The sequence below is a fragment of the Suricata suricatta genome, chromosome 2, assembly GCF_006229205.1.
Source record: "Suricata suricatta isolate VVHF042 chromosome 2, meerkat_22Aug2017_6uvM2_HiC, whole genome shotgun sequence".
Taxonomy (NCBI): Eukaryota; Metazoa; Chordata; class Mammalia; order Carnivora; family Herpestidae; genus Suricata; species Suricata suricatta.
This window is the reverse complement of record NC_043701.1, coordinates 1,179,204-1,196,702: the sequence shown is the minus strand read 5'-3', so window position 1 is coordinate 1,196,702 and position 17,499 is coordinate 1,179,204. Positions and strand designations below refer to the sequence as shown.

At 59.0% G+C, this 17,499-nt stretch overlaps 1 protein-coding gene across 1 annotated transcript in view; it reads right to left on the bottom strand.

The window, feature by feature from the left end:
- The window catches only part of PTPRN2 (protein tyrosine phosphatase receptor type N2), a 97,671-nt gene that overhangs the window by 17,529 nt on the left and 62,643 nt on the right, over positions 1–17,499 (bottom strand). The window contains exons 7-9 of the mRNA XM_029920879.1: positions 7,686–7,805; positions 6,568–6,734; positions 1,106–1,159 (exon numbers count right to left, since the gene is read on the bottom strand). Of these exons, the coding sequence (XP_029776739.1) occupies positions 1,106–1,159; positions 6,568–6,734; positions 7,686–7,805 (341 nt within the window). The remainder of the gene's footprint in view (positions 1–1,105; positions 1,160–6,567; positions 6,735–7,685; positions 7,806–17,499) is intronic.

Here is a 17,499-nt window from a genome sequence, read left to right as displayed (position 1 = left end):
AATGGATGGGAGGAGGGGAGGAGGGAGGAGGAGGAAGAGGGAGGGAAGGAAGAGGGGAAGGAAGGGGAGGGGGAGGAGGGAGAAGAAGGGGGAGGAGGAAGGAGGAGGAGAAAGGGGAGGGGGAAGAGGAAAATGAAGCTGGTAAGGAGGAGGGCGGAGGCAGAGGATGGTAGGAGGGGGAGGGAGGGGAGGAGGAGGGAGGGTAGAGAGGAGGGGGAGCGGGGCATAGCACCCCTCTTCTCCCCCCAACCCTGCAGCTGGCATTAGCTACGGTGCCTGCTTGGATTTGCTCCTGTCTTCCTCTCTCCTCCCAGAGCCGAGAGGCCGCAGCACCTGACACCCGGGTGTGCCCAGGACACCTGTGCCCCCAGGCTGCTCCCTTTGCTCTCTGCCAGACCCACAGTGCAGCCTGCACCGGGCCCCGCACAGACCCACGCGGACACACGTGGACACACGCGGTCAGCAGGCACCTGACACAGACACACACACAGTCACACACCCCCACAGACATGCACACACACAGAGACACATGCACGCTTGTTGACTGAACTGACAGACTTGGTGTGTGATCCTCGGAGACGTGCTTCCGGCAGAAAGAACGCTCCACGGGACAGAGCGCAGCTCCTCACCCAGACCCGGCGGGTGTGAAGCCCAGGGCACGGGAGCACCCTCGCACGAGCGTCTGAGTGCCGTACTTACCCGGGTGCGTGCGGCCTGTGTGGCTTTTGCCCAGAGGCCAGACTCCCATCACAACGGGGGGGGGCCCCTGCTCCCGGGCCGCAAGCCCTGCTCGGCAGCGCGCACCCCTCCGCGGAGGGGGCCGGTCGCTCAAGGGCGCGAGAAAGCCACGAGTGGGCGTTTCAGACCGGCGAGGGCGGCTGGAGGCCGGGTGCGGGGCCCCTGGGGCTCTCGGGGGGCAAGCAGGCCGCGTGCCGCCCGCGCAGGTGTTAGTGGGGTGGCAGCGTTAGCTCGGGGCCTAGAAGACTGCGTTTGTGCCTCTGTCCCCTCGGAAGCGCCAGCGCGGGGCACGGTTACGCAGAGCCGGACGCGCCGGCTGGCTTTGGACGCGGCGAGCGCGCTGACCCGCGTGAGCACGTGTACTTGCCTGCAGTGAACAATTATTGGACAAGAACGGCCCCTGTAGCACTTGTTTACTTTTCTGAAACGAAAAGAGACAGAAACGACGGTTATGCCCCACGACTGCCGTCTCCCCTTCGCCAAGCAAGTCCTGAGCCGGAGCGAGCGGGCCGATGGGGGCCCCGCTTGGCAGCAGCCGGAGCTGACAAAGGAAATCAAAATTGCACAGACGTTTCCAAAGGTTTATGTTTCTTCCCGGTACCCAGTTGTCAGGCAGAGCTTTAGAAACAATTCCTACGTTTTCAGGCTCTTCCGGCCCCACCCCGCAGCCTGGCTTTCTTGTGGTGACAGGAGTATCTTGACTCTTTGCTAACATTGGCGAGTTCTGCGTTTATTGCTCAAACTGTCTTAGGTTCTGGACATCAGATCGGAATGTTGAATGACCCTACTGTCTCAAAACAGCAGCTTCCACTTCCTTGTTTATGTGTCTGTGGTGGGTCCGGGCGTCTACACCCACAGAACCTTGCGCAACATTAGAGAGAAGTCCTTCCTTTGTACACAGATGAACCCGTTGATAAACACCTTTGTGGTGCAGATTGCAGATCAGGATTTATGAAAATTAACAAGGAGCACAGAGTATTTCGTGACCAAACCTTAAATCAGAACAGAGGGCTGATTTAACATTCACTGTGTAAGCTCCAAATTTGTTGAAAGTCAGGGAAACAACTAAACTTGCTTACAAAGTATATCAAAATTCTCAGTAAAATGGGTCTGAATAGAGGAAAAAAGTGTGTGGGGGCTGTGTTCTAAATTGCTTGTGTGGATTTCTACAATGGGTGACATGAAGCAAAATAAAACAAAGAAAACCAGTGCAAAAAAAGACCGTGTCCCTTGCACGGGACACAGGACAATGCCGCAAGGTGCGAAGGCGGTGGGAGGCGCCCAGGGGCCTCAGGGGGCCCGCGGAGAGGGAAGGGGGCGCTGGGGAGCCAGGCGCCGAGCCCCAGGCCCAGAACTGGTTGTTTGTATCTCCCTCGTGAGGCCCACGTGCCCCCAGCAGCAGGAGGGGAGCCCAGGCGGGACCATCCCTGTAGTACTTCCAGTGCGCGTACCGCCCGAGCCGTCTGGCAAATGACAAGACCCACAAACGGGCTGCTCGGGGTCCCCACGGCCACGCTGCCATTTCTGCTGGAGCCGTGGCTCACTGTCGAGGCGCACGGCAATTTAGGGTGCAGCGGGAGGGTGGAGAGAGCACAAGTATGCCACGGTGCCCTCACAGTTCATGGGCCTTGAGAACAGACAGAGTGAAAATAGATCCACTAATTTCTCCTAAAGCTTTCCATTCTCGGGGCGCCCGGCTGGCTTGGTCGGTAGACTGAGCGATTCCTGGTCTTGGGCTTGTAAGTTCCAGCCCCACACTGGGTGTACAGATTACTTAAAAATTAAAAAAAAAATGTGTGTGTGTGTGTGTACTCACCGTGTGCATGTGTGTACACACTATGTGCCTGTGTGCCCTGTGTGCATGCGTGTGTACACTGTGCATGTGCACCGTGTGCATGTCTGTGTGTGCACTATGAGCGAGTATGTGTGTGTGCAGTGTGTGCCCTGCGTGCAGGTGTGTATATACATTGTGTGCATGTGTGCCCCGTGTGCATGCACTATGTGCATGTGTGTGTATGGACTGTGTGCGTGTGCATCCTGTGTGCATGTCTGTGTGTGCACTATGCACGTGTATGCACTAAATGTGTGTGTGCATGGCCTGTGTGTATGTATGTGTGCATACACTATGTGCATGTGGCCTGTGTGTACATGTGTTGCACGCACCATGTGCGTGAGCACCCTGTGTGTGCATGTGTATGTATGCACTGTGTACGCATGTGTGTATGCACTGTGTGTGCACTCTGTGTGTGCATGTGTGTATGCACTGTGTGTGCACCGTGTGTGCACCCTCTGTGTGCATGTGTGTGCAGAATGTAGCAAGCTCAGAGCCAGACTAGATCTAGGATGGCTTTATTTTTATAGGCCTTTTACTTTTGAACAGAGGATTTTACTAGAAATCTCTCAATCGCTGAATCTTTTTAGATGCGAACCTCCAAAGTTCTGTTACACTTTGTACTTGGTTGTCCAGCTGTGTTTGTGAAGACCAACCCGACCTCTGCATGTTCACACCCTGGCCAGTCACCAGGTTTTGGTCATTTTTTTCTGATGGGGCCAAGTACAAAAATAGTACATTAAAAAAGAAATAAACAGTAATGGGCACCCTTGTTTAAAGCGTCCCGGTTTCAGAAAACCGTAACGGAAGGAGTCTGGGGGCGGGAGTGCCCCGTCGCGGCTGGTCAGCCCCGGCTTCGGGGACCGCAGTCGGAGGAGCCCCTCCGCAGGGAAACGTCGCGGGAGAGGACCTGGCTGCCGGCGAGCACGCCTGCAGCCGCCTGGTCCCTGCCGGCCGCGCTCTCATCTGATGGCACATTTAAAACATGGCTGCCTGGCGCAGCCCACGGAGGGTTCGCTGTCCCTTTAGTGTCCGCGCTAACCCTGTCCACAAAGGCCACAAGGGAAGGAGGCGGCACAGCGTGGAAGCGCTGCGTCGCCGCGGCTGAGAAGTGTATTTGCAAGAAATCACGTGGAAACCCTCACGCGCGGAAGCGGGGGCGTCGCCTCAGGTGCGGATTGTTCGTGAAGGTGAGCCAGACACAGCTGTCCTGTTTCACGCGATTAGAACAAATCATCAGTAAGCAAACGGTTGCAACATGGAGAAAACCGGATAGTAGATAAGTGTCCACAGGAGGCATTCGCTGAGAAAGAACGATTAGTAATACAAACCGAGCCCCGGGTCACTGAGGGAGGAGCCGGCACGCGCCCCACACCGAGCCAAGGTCAGCGGTCGCGAGAGGCTCAGGAAGGGGGCTCCCCACACTGCCGGGCAGCACAGTCACAGCCTCCAATGATCACTTTTGTGACTATGCAACTGGGCTCATATTACTAGCTGCAACATCACAAAAATGACACTGGCCACCGCTCGTTAGCTGGCAAAGTAAGGGTGTGTCCGTGTCTACGGGGTCGGCGCTGGGAGTGCCGCCGCGCACAGCCAGAAGTGAGTCAGAGAGAGACCAGGAGAGAGAGAGAAGTTTTAAAAGCAAAGCCCTCACATGTGATGCTAATGATCTCAGCTTTGGCAGCTTCTCTTTAAAGTGTAAATGTGCTCCCTCTGGGCTCCAGAAGTGTGTGATTACACACCGCAGTACCTGACGCACACACTGGCCAGAGTGAGGGAAGGCGGGGCCTGGACGGGGCGGGGAGGAGACCTGTGCCGAGGTGACCAGTGTCCTCAGACGCCGTGGCCCCTTTCGGACGGCTGAACTCTGGGCGGCTCTTTTACCCAGGAAACCACAAAGTGGGAATCTGTGCCTGAGCGCCACGCTCTGGAGAACGTGGCCGCTGGCGCCCTGTGTCCGGCTAGTCCCGGACGGGCAGGCGGGTCTGGAAGACTGGGCGGAGCCAAATGAGGCAAGCGGCAAGCTTCAGGTTTGAATAGACTTGCAAATTTCGATTTAACGGAAGCCTCTGGAGCCTTCGGTCCCGAGCCTCTGGGGAAAGGGAACTTCGGGAGTTTCTTCCTGACGGGTGACAGGCAGAGAGGGCTGGCTGTGTGTTGTTCGGTTCCATATATGGACAGGGGCGCAGATGGCTGCTCACATGCATATATGTACAAACACACTGCACGAGCGCAGAGACAGGGGTCAAGATGAACCGCTATCTGTGGAGCCACATCCATTTTGCCAGTAATGACTCTTTTTTGAAGACTCTATCTCAGGAAACATGCCCTAGGTGAGATGTTTTAGAGAGCATGTCGTTAGAAATGAATTTGTATTTCGAAAGCGTATAAAATAGCCAGGAGACGGGGGTGGGGGGAAGGCAGTGTGTAGGACAAGGGCTTCGGAGGTGTGCGGGGTCGGATGCAGCGAGCGTGCGCCACCTCTCCGGGCGAGGGCACGGGGCAGGGGCGGATCCCGAGCGTGCACTTGGCCGTGATGCCGGCCGCGTCTGTCCTCAAGCTTTCAAATGCTCTTTGCTCCAAAGAAACATTCAAGTAAAAAACGTTTTTTGTTTTGCTTTTCAAAGTAGACTAAAAGGCAAAAGGAAAGAAAAAAAGAAACGGTATCATAAGAACCTGGAGAAAGTCTCACACAGAACTTCAGCAATCCAGAGATCAGCCCGGAAGCCCACTCTCTCGAATGACACGGGCGTGTTCAGGGGTGGACGCCGGGCAGACACAAGCCACCTTACGACTGAGCAATGCTGCGTCGGGCGCATCTTGTCCCTAACTCCTTGTTTCGGATATTTGTCTGCTTTTGTTCTTAGGCAGGTTCCCCATCAGTGACACATAAGAGAGGCTCTGCAAAGCGAGAGCGAGCCTAGCGTGTTGCTCAACACGCACGTCCCTGGCGGCCGCGGCCGCACCGCTGTGCTGCGGCCAGTGCCCACCAGGCGTCCCCTCCGAACCCAGCGGACCGCCAAGCTTCCATCTGATGTCCCCGTCTTTGCCTCGTCAGTATCTTGAAAGATGGCGCCCAGCACTCATCCCAACAGGTCAATAAATACACTTGAAAACAACACAGCCCCCTGGGCGACCGGCTGACAGCGGTGTGAACAAAGACTAGATGTTTTCAGACTGTCAGCCTCAAACTGCGCTAAAACACACATGGTCGCGCGCTAATTCCCGCCAGGCCCCCCCCCCCCCCCCGCCCAGGTCCAAGGTCATCCAGGGTAGAATCTGGGCCCACCCTTGTTACATCTCTTTATCGTGTCCAACCAGACGGTCTCCAAGCTAACCATCTACATTTTCTTCATCAACATAGCCTGTGAGGCATAAACTCTAGGACTCTACCACTTAGAGAACTAATCAAATAACCACCTTATTTCCACAATTCTAAGGTAGCTCGGTTCCCCATTTCAGCTCTTCTAAAACCAGAAAGCATCTTGCGGATTAATACGTACCATTAATGTAATTTCCCTCCCCTCCCCCTCTTATATATCATATAAATACAGTTGACCTGAACGGCACGGCTTTGAACTCTGCAGGTCCAGTGACGCATTTTTTTCAATAAATACAAGGCAGCGCTGAAAACGTACTGTCCCTTCTTGGTGATTTTCTCAGTCACGTTTTCCTTCCTCCAGCGCACTGCGTTGTCCGAAGGCCGGGCAGATACTGCGAACCGGCGTTTTAGGTCATCGGTCAGGCTGTCAGTAGGTAAGCTTCAGGGGAGTCAAACGTTAATGCGTGTTTTCCACAGCGTGCAGGGCTCGGCGCCTCAACGCCGTGTTGTTCAGGACCAACTGTATCTTTATAATATACACAAGTATAAAACGGGTGGCGCGTCACAGCAAACGGCCTCGTAGACGCAGGAGACCTGCTGCCGCGCCGCGTCCCCGCCGGCCCCGTGGCCGCACTGCGCACGCGCCAACCCGCCGGTGCACGGCCGGTCGTACCTGCGGAAATCCAGGAGCGACCTCGCGGAGGAGGGCACCCCGCGGTCGCACCAGCTCAGGAAGTGGAACTGGGTCACGGTGCGCGTCTCGTTGGTTTGAAGGTTCTTCAGGTAGAAGCTTCTCACGAGGAAATCCTCACACCAGATGTGCTCGGAGACCAGGTTCACCTGGACGGGGCGGGGGGCGGCATTGGGAGCGTAAAACATCGTCTGAACACGGAGGGACTTGGAGGAGCCAAGGGTGGATCCCGCGGGGGCGGCCGTGGGCTGGCGGCCCCTCCCACCGACTCAGTTTTAACGGGGTTTATGCAAAAGATAACTGTGTGTGTTTTGATGTCACGTGGATGCAGTAGTCAAATTATGAGAAAAATGTGTTTGGATTTGAAACTATTCCAGCTTTTGTCTCTTGTATATCTAAGCTGGATAAGCCTTCAAGAACAACTACTTTCCGACAAACACCAGTGGGGCGCGCCGTGACTTAAGTCTCATCCCAGCGGGATCACCAAAAGGTGGAGAGGAGACCGGAGGATTCACACAGAAGCCACGACCCGGTGCTTCTCAGGGTCAAGGCCATTCTCAGCCCCCTAGAAGCCACGAATGCGTGACTGAGGATTAATCTTCACGCTTCCGCCACGGCCTCTGGCATTCTGACTAATTTTAATGCAAAACAATGGATGCACGCGGGTACGCGCCGAGCCGCTGCGTTTGTCGGTTTGCTGTCAATGTCGGCAGGAGAGGGAAGCCTGCGGCCAGGAGGCCCTCGAGGGAGGTCGGATCTCAGGCACGAGCCCCCACGCGCCGGGCAGCGACCACTGAGCTGTGAGAACAGCAGTGGGCCCTTGCTAAAACAGAGCCCCCTACTCCTCGGGGCCTGGCTCAGGGGGCCTCCCCGGGAGGTAAGGGTTTGGTCCTTTCTGTCTGGGTTTGGAATCATGAAACTTTAAAGGTGACGACTGCGCCATCTACTCCAGAGCCCCAGGTGCCACGGCACGGCCGTTGGGAGGGTCTGGGTGTCTGTGGACCACCGGGCCCTGGGGCCGCCCGCCCGCCCGCCCACCTGCCCAGGGCAGCTCCCGCAGGGACGCCGCTCCCGGGCCTGCGGCGGCGCTCCGGGACTACCTCGTAGATGTGGTAGAGGTTGGAGCCCTCGTCGGGCCAGTAGTGGTGGCACTGCCGGACGCCGTTCTCCGAGAGGGAGGTCAGCATGACGATGACCACGCAGCCGCTCTCCCACACCATCTGCGGACAGAGAAAGGCCGCGGCCACCGTGTGACCGGCGGATCCGCCACGAGACACGTGTGCCCGCGGGGCTCAGAGACGCGGGCCCGAGGCTCTGACACCGCCTCTGGGTGCGCCGGCCCCGTGGCCTCCACGCTCCGTGAGACAGCAGACAAAACCACAGCCAGCGACTCATTCTGGGCCTCCTAAAACCCCTTCAAACCACATCCAGCCGTCTGGCCTCCCGACGTTGGATCTGTAACGGGAACTTTCTATAACACAACCCCAAACGGGCACCACGGCATCTGCGGCGCCCCCAGCAGCAGGCGGGGGGGCATCTCTAGGGAAACGTCCCCCCTCCTCGAGGTGCAAACCGAAATCGGTAGACACAGTCCTCTTTTGGTAGCTGTCGTGATTTTGCGGGACAGCCTTGCTTTGTCCCATCGGAAGCGGGCTCGGCGAGGCCTCTGTTCAAAGCGCATCACTCAAAGCAGCCGCTGGGATTTCGTTTACTTACACAAAACACACCGGCGCCGTTGGAGGAAAACCGCGCGTGACGAGGCGTCTCCGAGGCGCAGCGAAGCAACGACGCACAGGTAAACGTGGAGAAGCGGCGGGGGCTTCTCAAACCCGCCCTGACCTGGTGGCGGGGGCCTGTGGGTTACTAGTTCGAGTGCAATCACCAGACCATGAATTCTACCGGGGGAGCGGAGGCGGCCGTGCGGACTCTCATCGCAGATGTAGTTCCGGAGCGAGGAGGGGTCTGCCTTCCCTGCCGTGGGTCACACTAGCGTCACACTATTATTTATGAGCAGCTGCATTGAGATGTAAGTGTAATAGCTCAGAGAACTGCTCTTTCTTTTATTAGAAATGTTTTAACGTTGATTCATTTTTGAGAAAGAGAGAGAGAGATACACAGAGCAGGGAGGGGCAGAGAGAGAGGGAGACACAGAACCTGAAGCAGCTCCAGGCTCTGAGCTGTCAGCACAGAGCCTGACACGGGGCTCGAACCCATGAACCGCGAGATCATGACCTGAGCCGAAGCCGGATGCATAACTGACTGAGCCTCCCAGGCGCCCCCTATTTCTTTTAAATATGGAAGTGACAATCCAATTAAAATTTTCTTTAAAAAAATCCACATATCTCAAATATAAAATGCTTTTCTTTCATATTCATGTTATTGAATAACCCCCCTTAAATTTTATTTTATTTTACTTATTTTTATTAAAAGCATTTTTTAAACATTTATTCATTTTTGATAGAGACAGAGCACAAGTGGGAGGGGCAGAGAGAGGAGACACAGAATCCGAAGCAGGCTCCAGGCTCTGAGCTGTCAGCACCAAGCCCCACATAGGGTTCAAACCCACGAACTGTGAGATGGTGACCTGAGTTGAAGTCGGCCGCTCTACTGACTGAGCCACCCAGGCGTCCCTTTAAATTGTATTTTAAAAACAGACGTGTCCACGATATTTTCCTCTTTCAGCACTGATTTACATTCCCACGTGGTAGATGAGTCGATGTCGTGAAGGCTCTTCATCATGTGTCGTTTATACTGGAATTTAACGGAAGTTGCTGAAGCGTTCATGAAAACGCCCACAAACCAAACCCGTACACTTGCATTTTCTGTGGTGCAAATCCCACCATCAGACAAGAATTCAAGGCCCGGGTCCTTCTTGCAGCCTCCAGGCTCTCGGACCTGCCTGCTGAATCCGCCTTTCCAGCACTTAACGATTTAATGTGTCTTTAGAAGGTGGAGAAGCTCATTGAGGCCATTACGAAAATGAGGAGAAACACAGATTTTATGGGTGTAATAAAAATACAATGAGCTAGACCATAAACTAATCATCCAACACTCTGCCTGCGCTGCCCAAGTGTGACATTAGGAAGCCCTCATTTGCAGAGGGGGCTCCCAGCCGGCGCCGCCGCTCATTGGTCCGCAGGCCGCGCTTGCGTTCAGGGCCGCCCAGCTCTCCGAAGACTTGGTTAAGATTAAATCCAAATGAAACTTAATTTAAACAAACAATCCCAACGGCACTCTTGGGGACAATATTTCTTTTCAGGTCACTGTGTGTGAGAGCAGGGAGGGGAATTTACTAAATCAAACAGGCGGCCTGCTCGGCGGCAGGAGCACAAGCCTGTGGCTCTGAGCGCGTCCGCTTTCGGGGCCCGCACTGGGCGCCGGGGTCCAAGCGGGGTCTGAGCTGGGGGTCCGAGTGGGGGGGTTCTGAGTGGGGTCCCAGCGGGGTCTGAGCGGGGCGGGGGGGGGGGCGAGCGGGGTCCGAGCACGGTCTGAGCTGGGTTCTAGCAGGGTCCGAGTGGGGGGGACCCCGAACGGGGGTGGGGGCCGAGCGGGGGGGGGGGGAAGTCCGAACGGGGTCCGAGGGGGGGGCCTCACCGCCTGCTATGGAAGGTTAGCGTGGACTCGGCTGGGGACAGGGCCCCAGGGACACTTCCGGCTAACTCAGCTTCCATTCATAACCAGGGACAGGTCCCCCCACTTCCCCTCCCTCGGGCTGGTTTCCGGGGGGTCAGCGCCCAACTCCAGGAGGGCGCGGTCCATGCGTCCGTCCTCCTCCTCCGGGAAGCCGCTGTCGGCTCGGGGCCCACCGGAAGTGGGCGGGGATGTCCCAGGGCCCCCTCGTCTGGTGTCAAGTGGGTCACTTTTCCCAAACGGGAAGCGGGTGCTTCCAGCCCTGGATTGGAACCAGGCTACACTCGCCCTAAGCTGAGCCGCGAGGGCCGGGCGGCGGGTGCAGGTGGGCAGTGCTCAGAGCTGGAGCCGCCCGTCCCGGGAGCTTCTCGAGTGCCCCGGTGCCGCTGCTCAGAAGCCCTCCCGGAAGGCCCAGGGCGCCCGGATGGCGCCACTCTGCACACGGGTACCGACTGAGGCGGCCCCTCAACACCTTCTTGGCGACAGTGTGCCAAGACAGTTTTGACTCTCCCAAAACTTAACTACTGAGAGTCTTACCGAGAACACAAGCAGCGGATTAATACATATTTTATGCTGTGTACATTATTTGCTATATTCTTATAGTAAGGCGAGCTGGAGGAAAGAGAATGTTTTTAATGAAGTCATAAGAAAGAGACTCCATTTCCAGCGCCGTCCCGTCCAACATCTGTGCGGAGTGACCCAGCGGCTCAGACCTGAGCTCCAGGCCCCGCCTCGCGCTCGCCCTGGTGGCCTTCCCTCGGGTCCCGCGCCCCAGCTCTAAGCTGCACAGACTAACCGAGTTAGAGCACGTGGAAAGAAACCCTAGTGTCTCTTCGTCCAGAATCTTTTCTGAGTCCTAACTACTCAGCAAACCAAACTCTTTCAAAGCCCCGCTAGGACCCGACTGGAGGAGAGACGGCCTGGCCGAAACCGCAAACGCCCAGGCTGCCCGCTCTGCCAGGCACCCAGCGCCTCGAGGCGTAAAATTTATCCTTCCTTTCCCTAGATCTCTTGTGATGCGTCTCTTTCCACCTCATATTGTCCCTGCTCACGCCTTTCTCCCACCAGACTGGCCTCTCCGGGAAGCCCGGATGTCGGGCTGCCTCCGTCCCTGCCCTCCGCGGGGGCCCGGTCGCGATGCGTTCGGGTGGCCGCTTGGTGGAAACCAACACACGTGTTTAGAAGAGATCATCTGAGTGCGTCTACAAAGACAGGGAGGCCCGCCAAGAGCGCTGGCGAGCCTCACAGGACCTGCTCAGTGCTCAGAAGACTCTGTCTTTTACCTTCTTGAAGCACATAAACCGTTTGCACTCGTGTCGGAGCAGCTGGACGAAGCAGACTCGTCCTCCCGGAGGGGGCCCCGCACCCCTGCGACCCTGGCTGCTCGGCTCCTTCCTGCCGCACTTGCTTTCGCAGCTTGGATTGGACAGAGATCCTCTTAGGTCTGGCAACGGGGAGGGAGGCCGACTCATGCTTTTAAATAAAACGGAGTCAAATTTTGAGGTTTAGTAACACGGCGTCTTACTCCTTGTGAGCTCACAGACGTCATTTAGCTCTAAAGTGGCCTGAGATGGATCAAACAAGAACGAACCCAGTGTCTGTAACACCTTTAGCAGCCCCCCCCCCTTGCCCCGTGGACTTCAGCCACGCGGCGCCAAGCCTCCCGGGGCTCCGGTTCTATTTCTGTTCTGTCCTGTGGCCACAGGCTCTGTGTCCAAGCGCACACTTTGGGGACAGTAATCCAAGCATGTGACAGGTAATAAAAGGTCTATTATGTCTTCCATGTGTGACTCATAGTGCACCCGGGACCTGCTTTTTAGTAAACAAATATGTCAGCATGGGCCTCCCTTCGAGATAAAGTGACGGGTGGGGGGTTGCTGGAAGGCAACGTCGGTGTGGCGAGCCGATGTGGATGTGGCACGCGCAGGACCAGGCGGGCAGGAAATGCAGCTGGCGCCGTGAAGGTGGGCCCTGAGCCAAGGCCGGGCACAGCCCCCGGGTGGCACTCCGCGCACAGCAGCCCCGACCTCTGGCATGGCTTTGCCCCGGCGAGAAAGACTTCTCAGAAGCTGTGCTTGGTCGTCCAGCAGACGGGACGTGCCTGGGTGAGTGCCTGTCCTTCACGGGCTCGAGTTAGACACGTGCTTCCGGACGGGACGTCTTTAGCCAGCCCGTGAGCAGTCACCGTGGCGGTGTGCAGCACGGGGGTTTGCCCGGACAGGCGGTTACGGCACCTGGGGGCTGCCTCTGCTTAGGACCGTTGACAGCCCCCGGCCGGGTTCACCTTTCAGGTTAAATGTGCGCCTGAAATCGTGTGTCCTTAGCTAAAGCGCCCTGCCCGGGTGGTCATTTTTCTTTTCAAGACGGGAACCTGCTCTCAGTGCATCAGATCCAGTGGTGAATCCCAGAGGAGGAGGAGGAGGAAGGTGGGGGGGATGAAGGCCGATGAGGAGGAGAGGGTGGACAGGAAGGGAGGGAAGGAAAAAGGAAGAAGGAGGGGAGGAGGGGAGGAGGAAGGAGGCTGGGGACAAGGGAACCGGTGACACGCTTACAAGCATGTTTTCCACTCTGATCCATGGTATCAGCTGAGAAAGAAACTCAGGGTATGTTTCTTCACCGAGGCCTGAGCCCGAAGTTCGGCCACGAGGCCATGTGCATGTGCAGGGTCTCAGGGCCCGCGGACTCCCCTGCAGATCAGGGCTTTCCGCCCCCCACTTTAAGTACGGCAGCGTGACAGAGGTTTTCTCCTATCTCTAGATGCTTATGAGTTTACCTACAGGAAACTCAACAAGGCGAGCTATTCGAGAGGCGACTGGGCGGCTCAGCCCATCAAGCGTCTGACTCTTGATGGTGGCTCCGGTCATGATCTCACGGTTCCGGGGATGGAGCCCCGGGGCGGGCTCTGTGCTGCCGGTGCAAGCCCGCTGGGGATTCTCTCCCTCCTTCTCTCTTAGCCCCTGCCCTGCTCACGCTCTGTCTCTCTCTCGGAATAATAATGGGCCCCCCCTCCCTCTCCCCTCCGCCAGACCCCGGCTGTGAGAGCAGGGCAGACGCCCCGCAGACGGGGTCCCCTGGCGTCCAGGCCTCCGGGGCCGGTGGTGAGCACCGCCGGCTCAGGCTCTGTCCCACCCTCCCTCCGGAGTCCCCTCCGGAGTCCCCTCCGGCTCCCCCAGCCCCCCACGAGGAGAGAACTTGGAAGGGAGAACGTTTGTGCTCTTTGGCTCTCCTCTAGGAGCTGGCTCAGAGCGTGTTCTTGGCCACTGTGAGGACTGTGGTCGACAGACACTAAAAAATAAAAACACTATTTAAACCAAGCCCATCGCTTCTGGAACGGAGAAAGTGTGCTTCCCTGGCTAAGGCTTCACAGAAGAAAACCCGCAGAGGGCGGAAGACAAGGCGACCGCGGAAGCGAGGACGGCGGGTGTGGACACGCACTGGGCACCGGCCGGTCGCCCGCTGCCCGGAGCAGGCCTCGGCTTCCGTCTGAGAGAGCTCAGCCATCAGGCAGGTGGGCGCGGCTGGAAACTCACCAGTGTCCCCTTGGCTGAGCCGCCCCGTGACGGGCAGCTCCGCGTACTGTGGGGACTGTCCCGAGCCCTGGGGCAGGGGCACTGCTGTGACCCCCGTCTGGGGACTTTGGGAACGCTGGGGTACGTTCCCATCTGTCAACAGTCCTCATGTGCCTGAACTCCTGGTGTACAGACGACCCCGCCTCCCAGGCACCCCCACGCGTGGTGGGGACACGTGGAAGCTGCCACGTGGAGAGCACCCAGTTCTGCCAGCGTCCTCTGAAAATACGAGACGAGGGATGACACAGCCACCTCCCTTCCCAGATAAGGGTTCCCTGAGGACAGGGTGGGGTGATGGCCGAGTCGGGGTCAGCGGCAGCAGTGCCTCCACTCTGTAGGGACGTTGCTTCGGGGAAAGGGCGGAGACCCGTGGCCTGGATGGCAACGACTGGCCAGCTTCCGCAGGCGCGCCCCTCCTCCTGCTGCCCGGCCAGGCCGCGGCGCCCCGGCTCACGCCTCAGAGACCCGTCTTCTCCGAGAAAGCTGTCCTGACGCTCCTTTGGAGTCGGCTGGTGCTGCGCTCGCCCCCTCAGGTCCCACGCCCCCCGGCAGGGGCACAGAGCTCACTGCCCTGCGGGGAAACCGTGCCCCCACTCGCCCCCCGCAGCCCTATAGGCCGCCCCCTCCCCCCGGAAGGTACACATTTCCCTTCCCTGCCCCCTGGCACTTGCTGGGACACGCCTGAACTTGGGTGAGGGGCGCAGGCTCTCGTACTCCGCGGGGAGGCTGCCTCCCTTTCTTTTCGGTTTCTGATGCGCGTGTGAGCGACACCCCTCCTGCACCTTCTCCCTAAGGAGCGCGGGTCGCAGGAGCGGGAAGCGTCCGAATCTCTCAGCTCTGCGTCGGCACTGCCGGGCCTCGGGCTGGCCGTGTGGATCTGGGGAGGCCATGTGGCCCCCGATCCTAGCCTTCTGCAGGAGGGGGCCACGGCTCTCTTGCTGTGGTAAAATCCGTGCGGCACACCATGTGCCTTCGTAGCCATGTTAAGCGCACAGTTAGGGGCATTAAGCACCCACATTGCTGCGCCACTGTCAGCGCCACTGTCCCAGAAGGTGCCATCTTGCCAAACCCAAACTGTCCCCAGTGAACTCCAACCGGCCTCGCGCTGCCTGCTGCCCACCCCCCCGGGACCTGGCCCCCTCCCCCCTCACAGGAGGGGGGCCCCGGGGGCTCAAGTTCATCCTGGGTCGATGGGGGCATGGCTGAAGCCTGTCTGAAGCGCCGGCCCAGGGTCTAGCATACAGTAAGTGCTCACTTAGTGTTATTCTCTCTTCCCACCCCTTTCCTTACATGAACTGGACGTAAACGTCCCCTTTGCACATGTGCGTGCGCATCTTTCTCTGAGTAGCTGAGCAGCCCCGTTACACGTGTGGGGGCGTCTTCCAGGTGAGGCTGCATGGACCCTCCGCGGGGCCGGACCTGTGGACGGCGGGCCCGTATCCCTTCTCCTTCCCTGCCCCCCGACCCCACGCCCCGCCCCACGAGGCTCACCGAGCAGCTGGGCGCCTGCGGGCTGCGTGCAGCCCCGTGTTCGCTCCCTCCCGGAGGTTAGGGTAGACGCTTCTGGACGTGCTGGGCCTGGCTCGCGTCCCCTCGATGGCGACCTGCCCTGGCCCTCACTGCCCCTCCTGCCCACTCTCCCAGCGGCCTCTCCCTGGATTCCCCAGGTGGCACGTGTCTGTCACAGCAGGCGGTGCCGGGGCTCGGTCAATGCTCTTCTCTTAGCTGCTGTCGGGGTGGAGTAGGCCCCCAGACGTCATGCACACCTGGGCCTGCGAGCGTGACCTTCTCTGGAGACCGGCCTCTGCAGGGGAGGCCACACGGGTCCGAGCGGAGCCTGGGTCCAAGACCGCGACCTTCCAGGGAAGCCTTCGCACAGGAACTCGGACACGCGGCGGTCAGCACGCGGACGCAGGCAGAGGCGGGAGCGGTGCGTCCACACGCCGTCCACACTGAGTGGTGCCGCGACCAGAGGCCGGCCACGGAGGCACAGGCAGGTTCTCCCACGCCCGGATTCGGACCCCGGCCTCGGGAGCGTCTGTGCTACTTTGTCACTGCAGCCACGGCAGCCACGGCAAGGCCGTGCTGATGCCCTTCCCTCTGCTGCCCTCCTCAAGATCCCGGCGTCGCCGCCCAGGGCACTCGGAAGGGACAGACTGAAACCGGTTTCTTTAGGACAGGACTTGCCAGCAGCTTCAACACGCTGCTGTGGGCAGCTGTCCCCGGTGGGGCGAGCCGTCGGCCACGACACCAGCCTGTCCTGGGAGACCTGGTACCACCGAGAGGGACCCTGGTGTTTCCCCGGACAGAGTGACCGCGGCGGCCGTGTGTCTCGGGCGATCTCGCGCTTGAGGATTCCCTGGCGCCGCTCCATTTAGAGATGTTCTCTTCCGTTTTGTGCGCGTGTCTCCTCCGTGCCAGGACTGTGCACACGCTTGAGATGAATCACCCCAACGACCACAACCTTCCGTGAGCAGTGCCGCTGCCCCGCCGTGTGGACGCTGGCGAAGTATGCGCCTCCGAGTCTTCCGCACCAGGAAGATAACATGTCCAGACACACAGCCCGTGGCACGCGCCCCGGCCCACAGGAAGTGGCCGGTGGCTGTGACCAATTATCCCGGCTGGGAAGTGTCACGGCCAAGAGAAGGGACACAGCCAGTATTTGGGGCCCTGAATGCCACACAGAATTATTGGAGAATGGCTGAGGTAAAGGGGAATTTCTGCAGAGACACGGGGATTCCGTGGGCGTTCTGCAGTCCACTGTACGTCTCAGAACTTTCTCCGTCCTTGTCTCTGGAAGGGGAAGAAGCCAGGGACCCCCCCGCAGCAGAACAGCCCTGCACTGTTCTCCCTGGAGCGTCAGCCGCGATGGAAGACCAGAGCCGCGACCTGTGGGCTCACGCAGCCTCCGTGGGGCCTCGGCATGAAGGTCCTGTGTGCACGGTTGTCCCCGGACTGGGCGGCCCACGGCACTGAGCTCCCTGTGCAGGGAGGCACCGGGCTCGGGCTGCGCGACGCTGTGCACATGACGTGATGCTCCGTTTCTGCCTGCTGGCTGGGGAGTACGGTGCCCCGCGCAGCACGCTCACAAGGCAGGGGTGCCGCCGGCCCTCCGCGGGTGTGGGCCCTCCCCGACTTGGCAGGAAGCCCCTGCCCAGACCAGTTTCTCCTTCAGGTGGAGGCCGGGGAGGGCTGACTGGCAGGTTGGGGCCGGGGACAGGAGACTACGAGGAACGAAAAACATGTGCAGTCCTGGTGACTTGACCTGCCCTCAGCCAGCTGATGTGCTCGCTCTCAGGAACTGCTAAATTAGCCTCTGGTGTCACCGCCGAGGATCCGAAATAGCCAGGCTTTGTGCATCGCCACGCCGCTGTGGGTGGCGGGCTTGCCCTCCTGGGCTAAGAGCCGCTGGCCCATCTGCCTGGCCCCGCGACCGGCGCTGCCTCCAACCCCGTCCTCTCCAGGGCGGGAGCCCTGCTGCCAGGCCTGGGGACGGCGGGCGCCTGGCACACGGGGGCATTTGTGCCACGGCGCCACCTCCTGGAGCCCTTCCTGCTTCGCCCTGCCGCGTGACCGCCGCCCGGGGAGGAGGCCTGCCCTCCGGCCCTGCTCCACTGGCTCAGCGCACACGGGGCTGGGCCTCGCTGGGCGTCAGGGTTGTGCGGTTTGGAACCGGACCGTCCTGGGCTTTAAAATGCATTAAAGAGAACTAAAA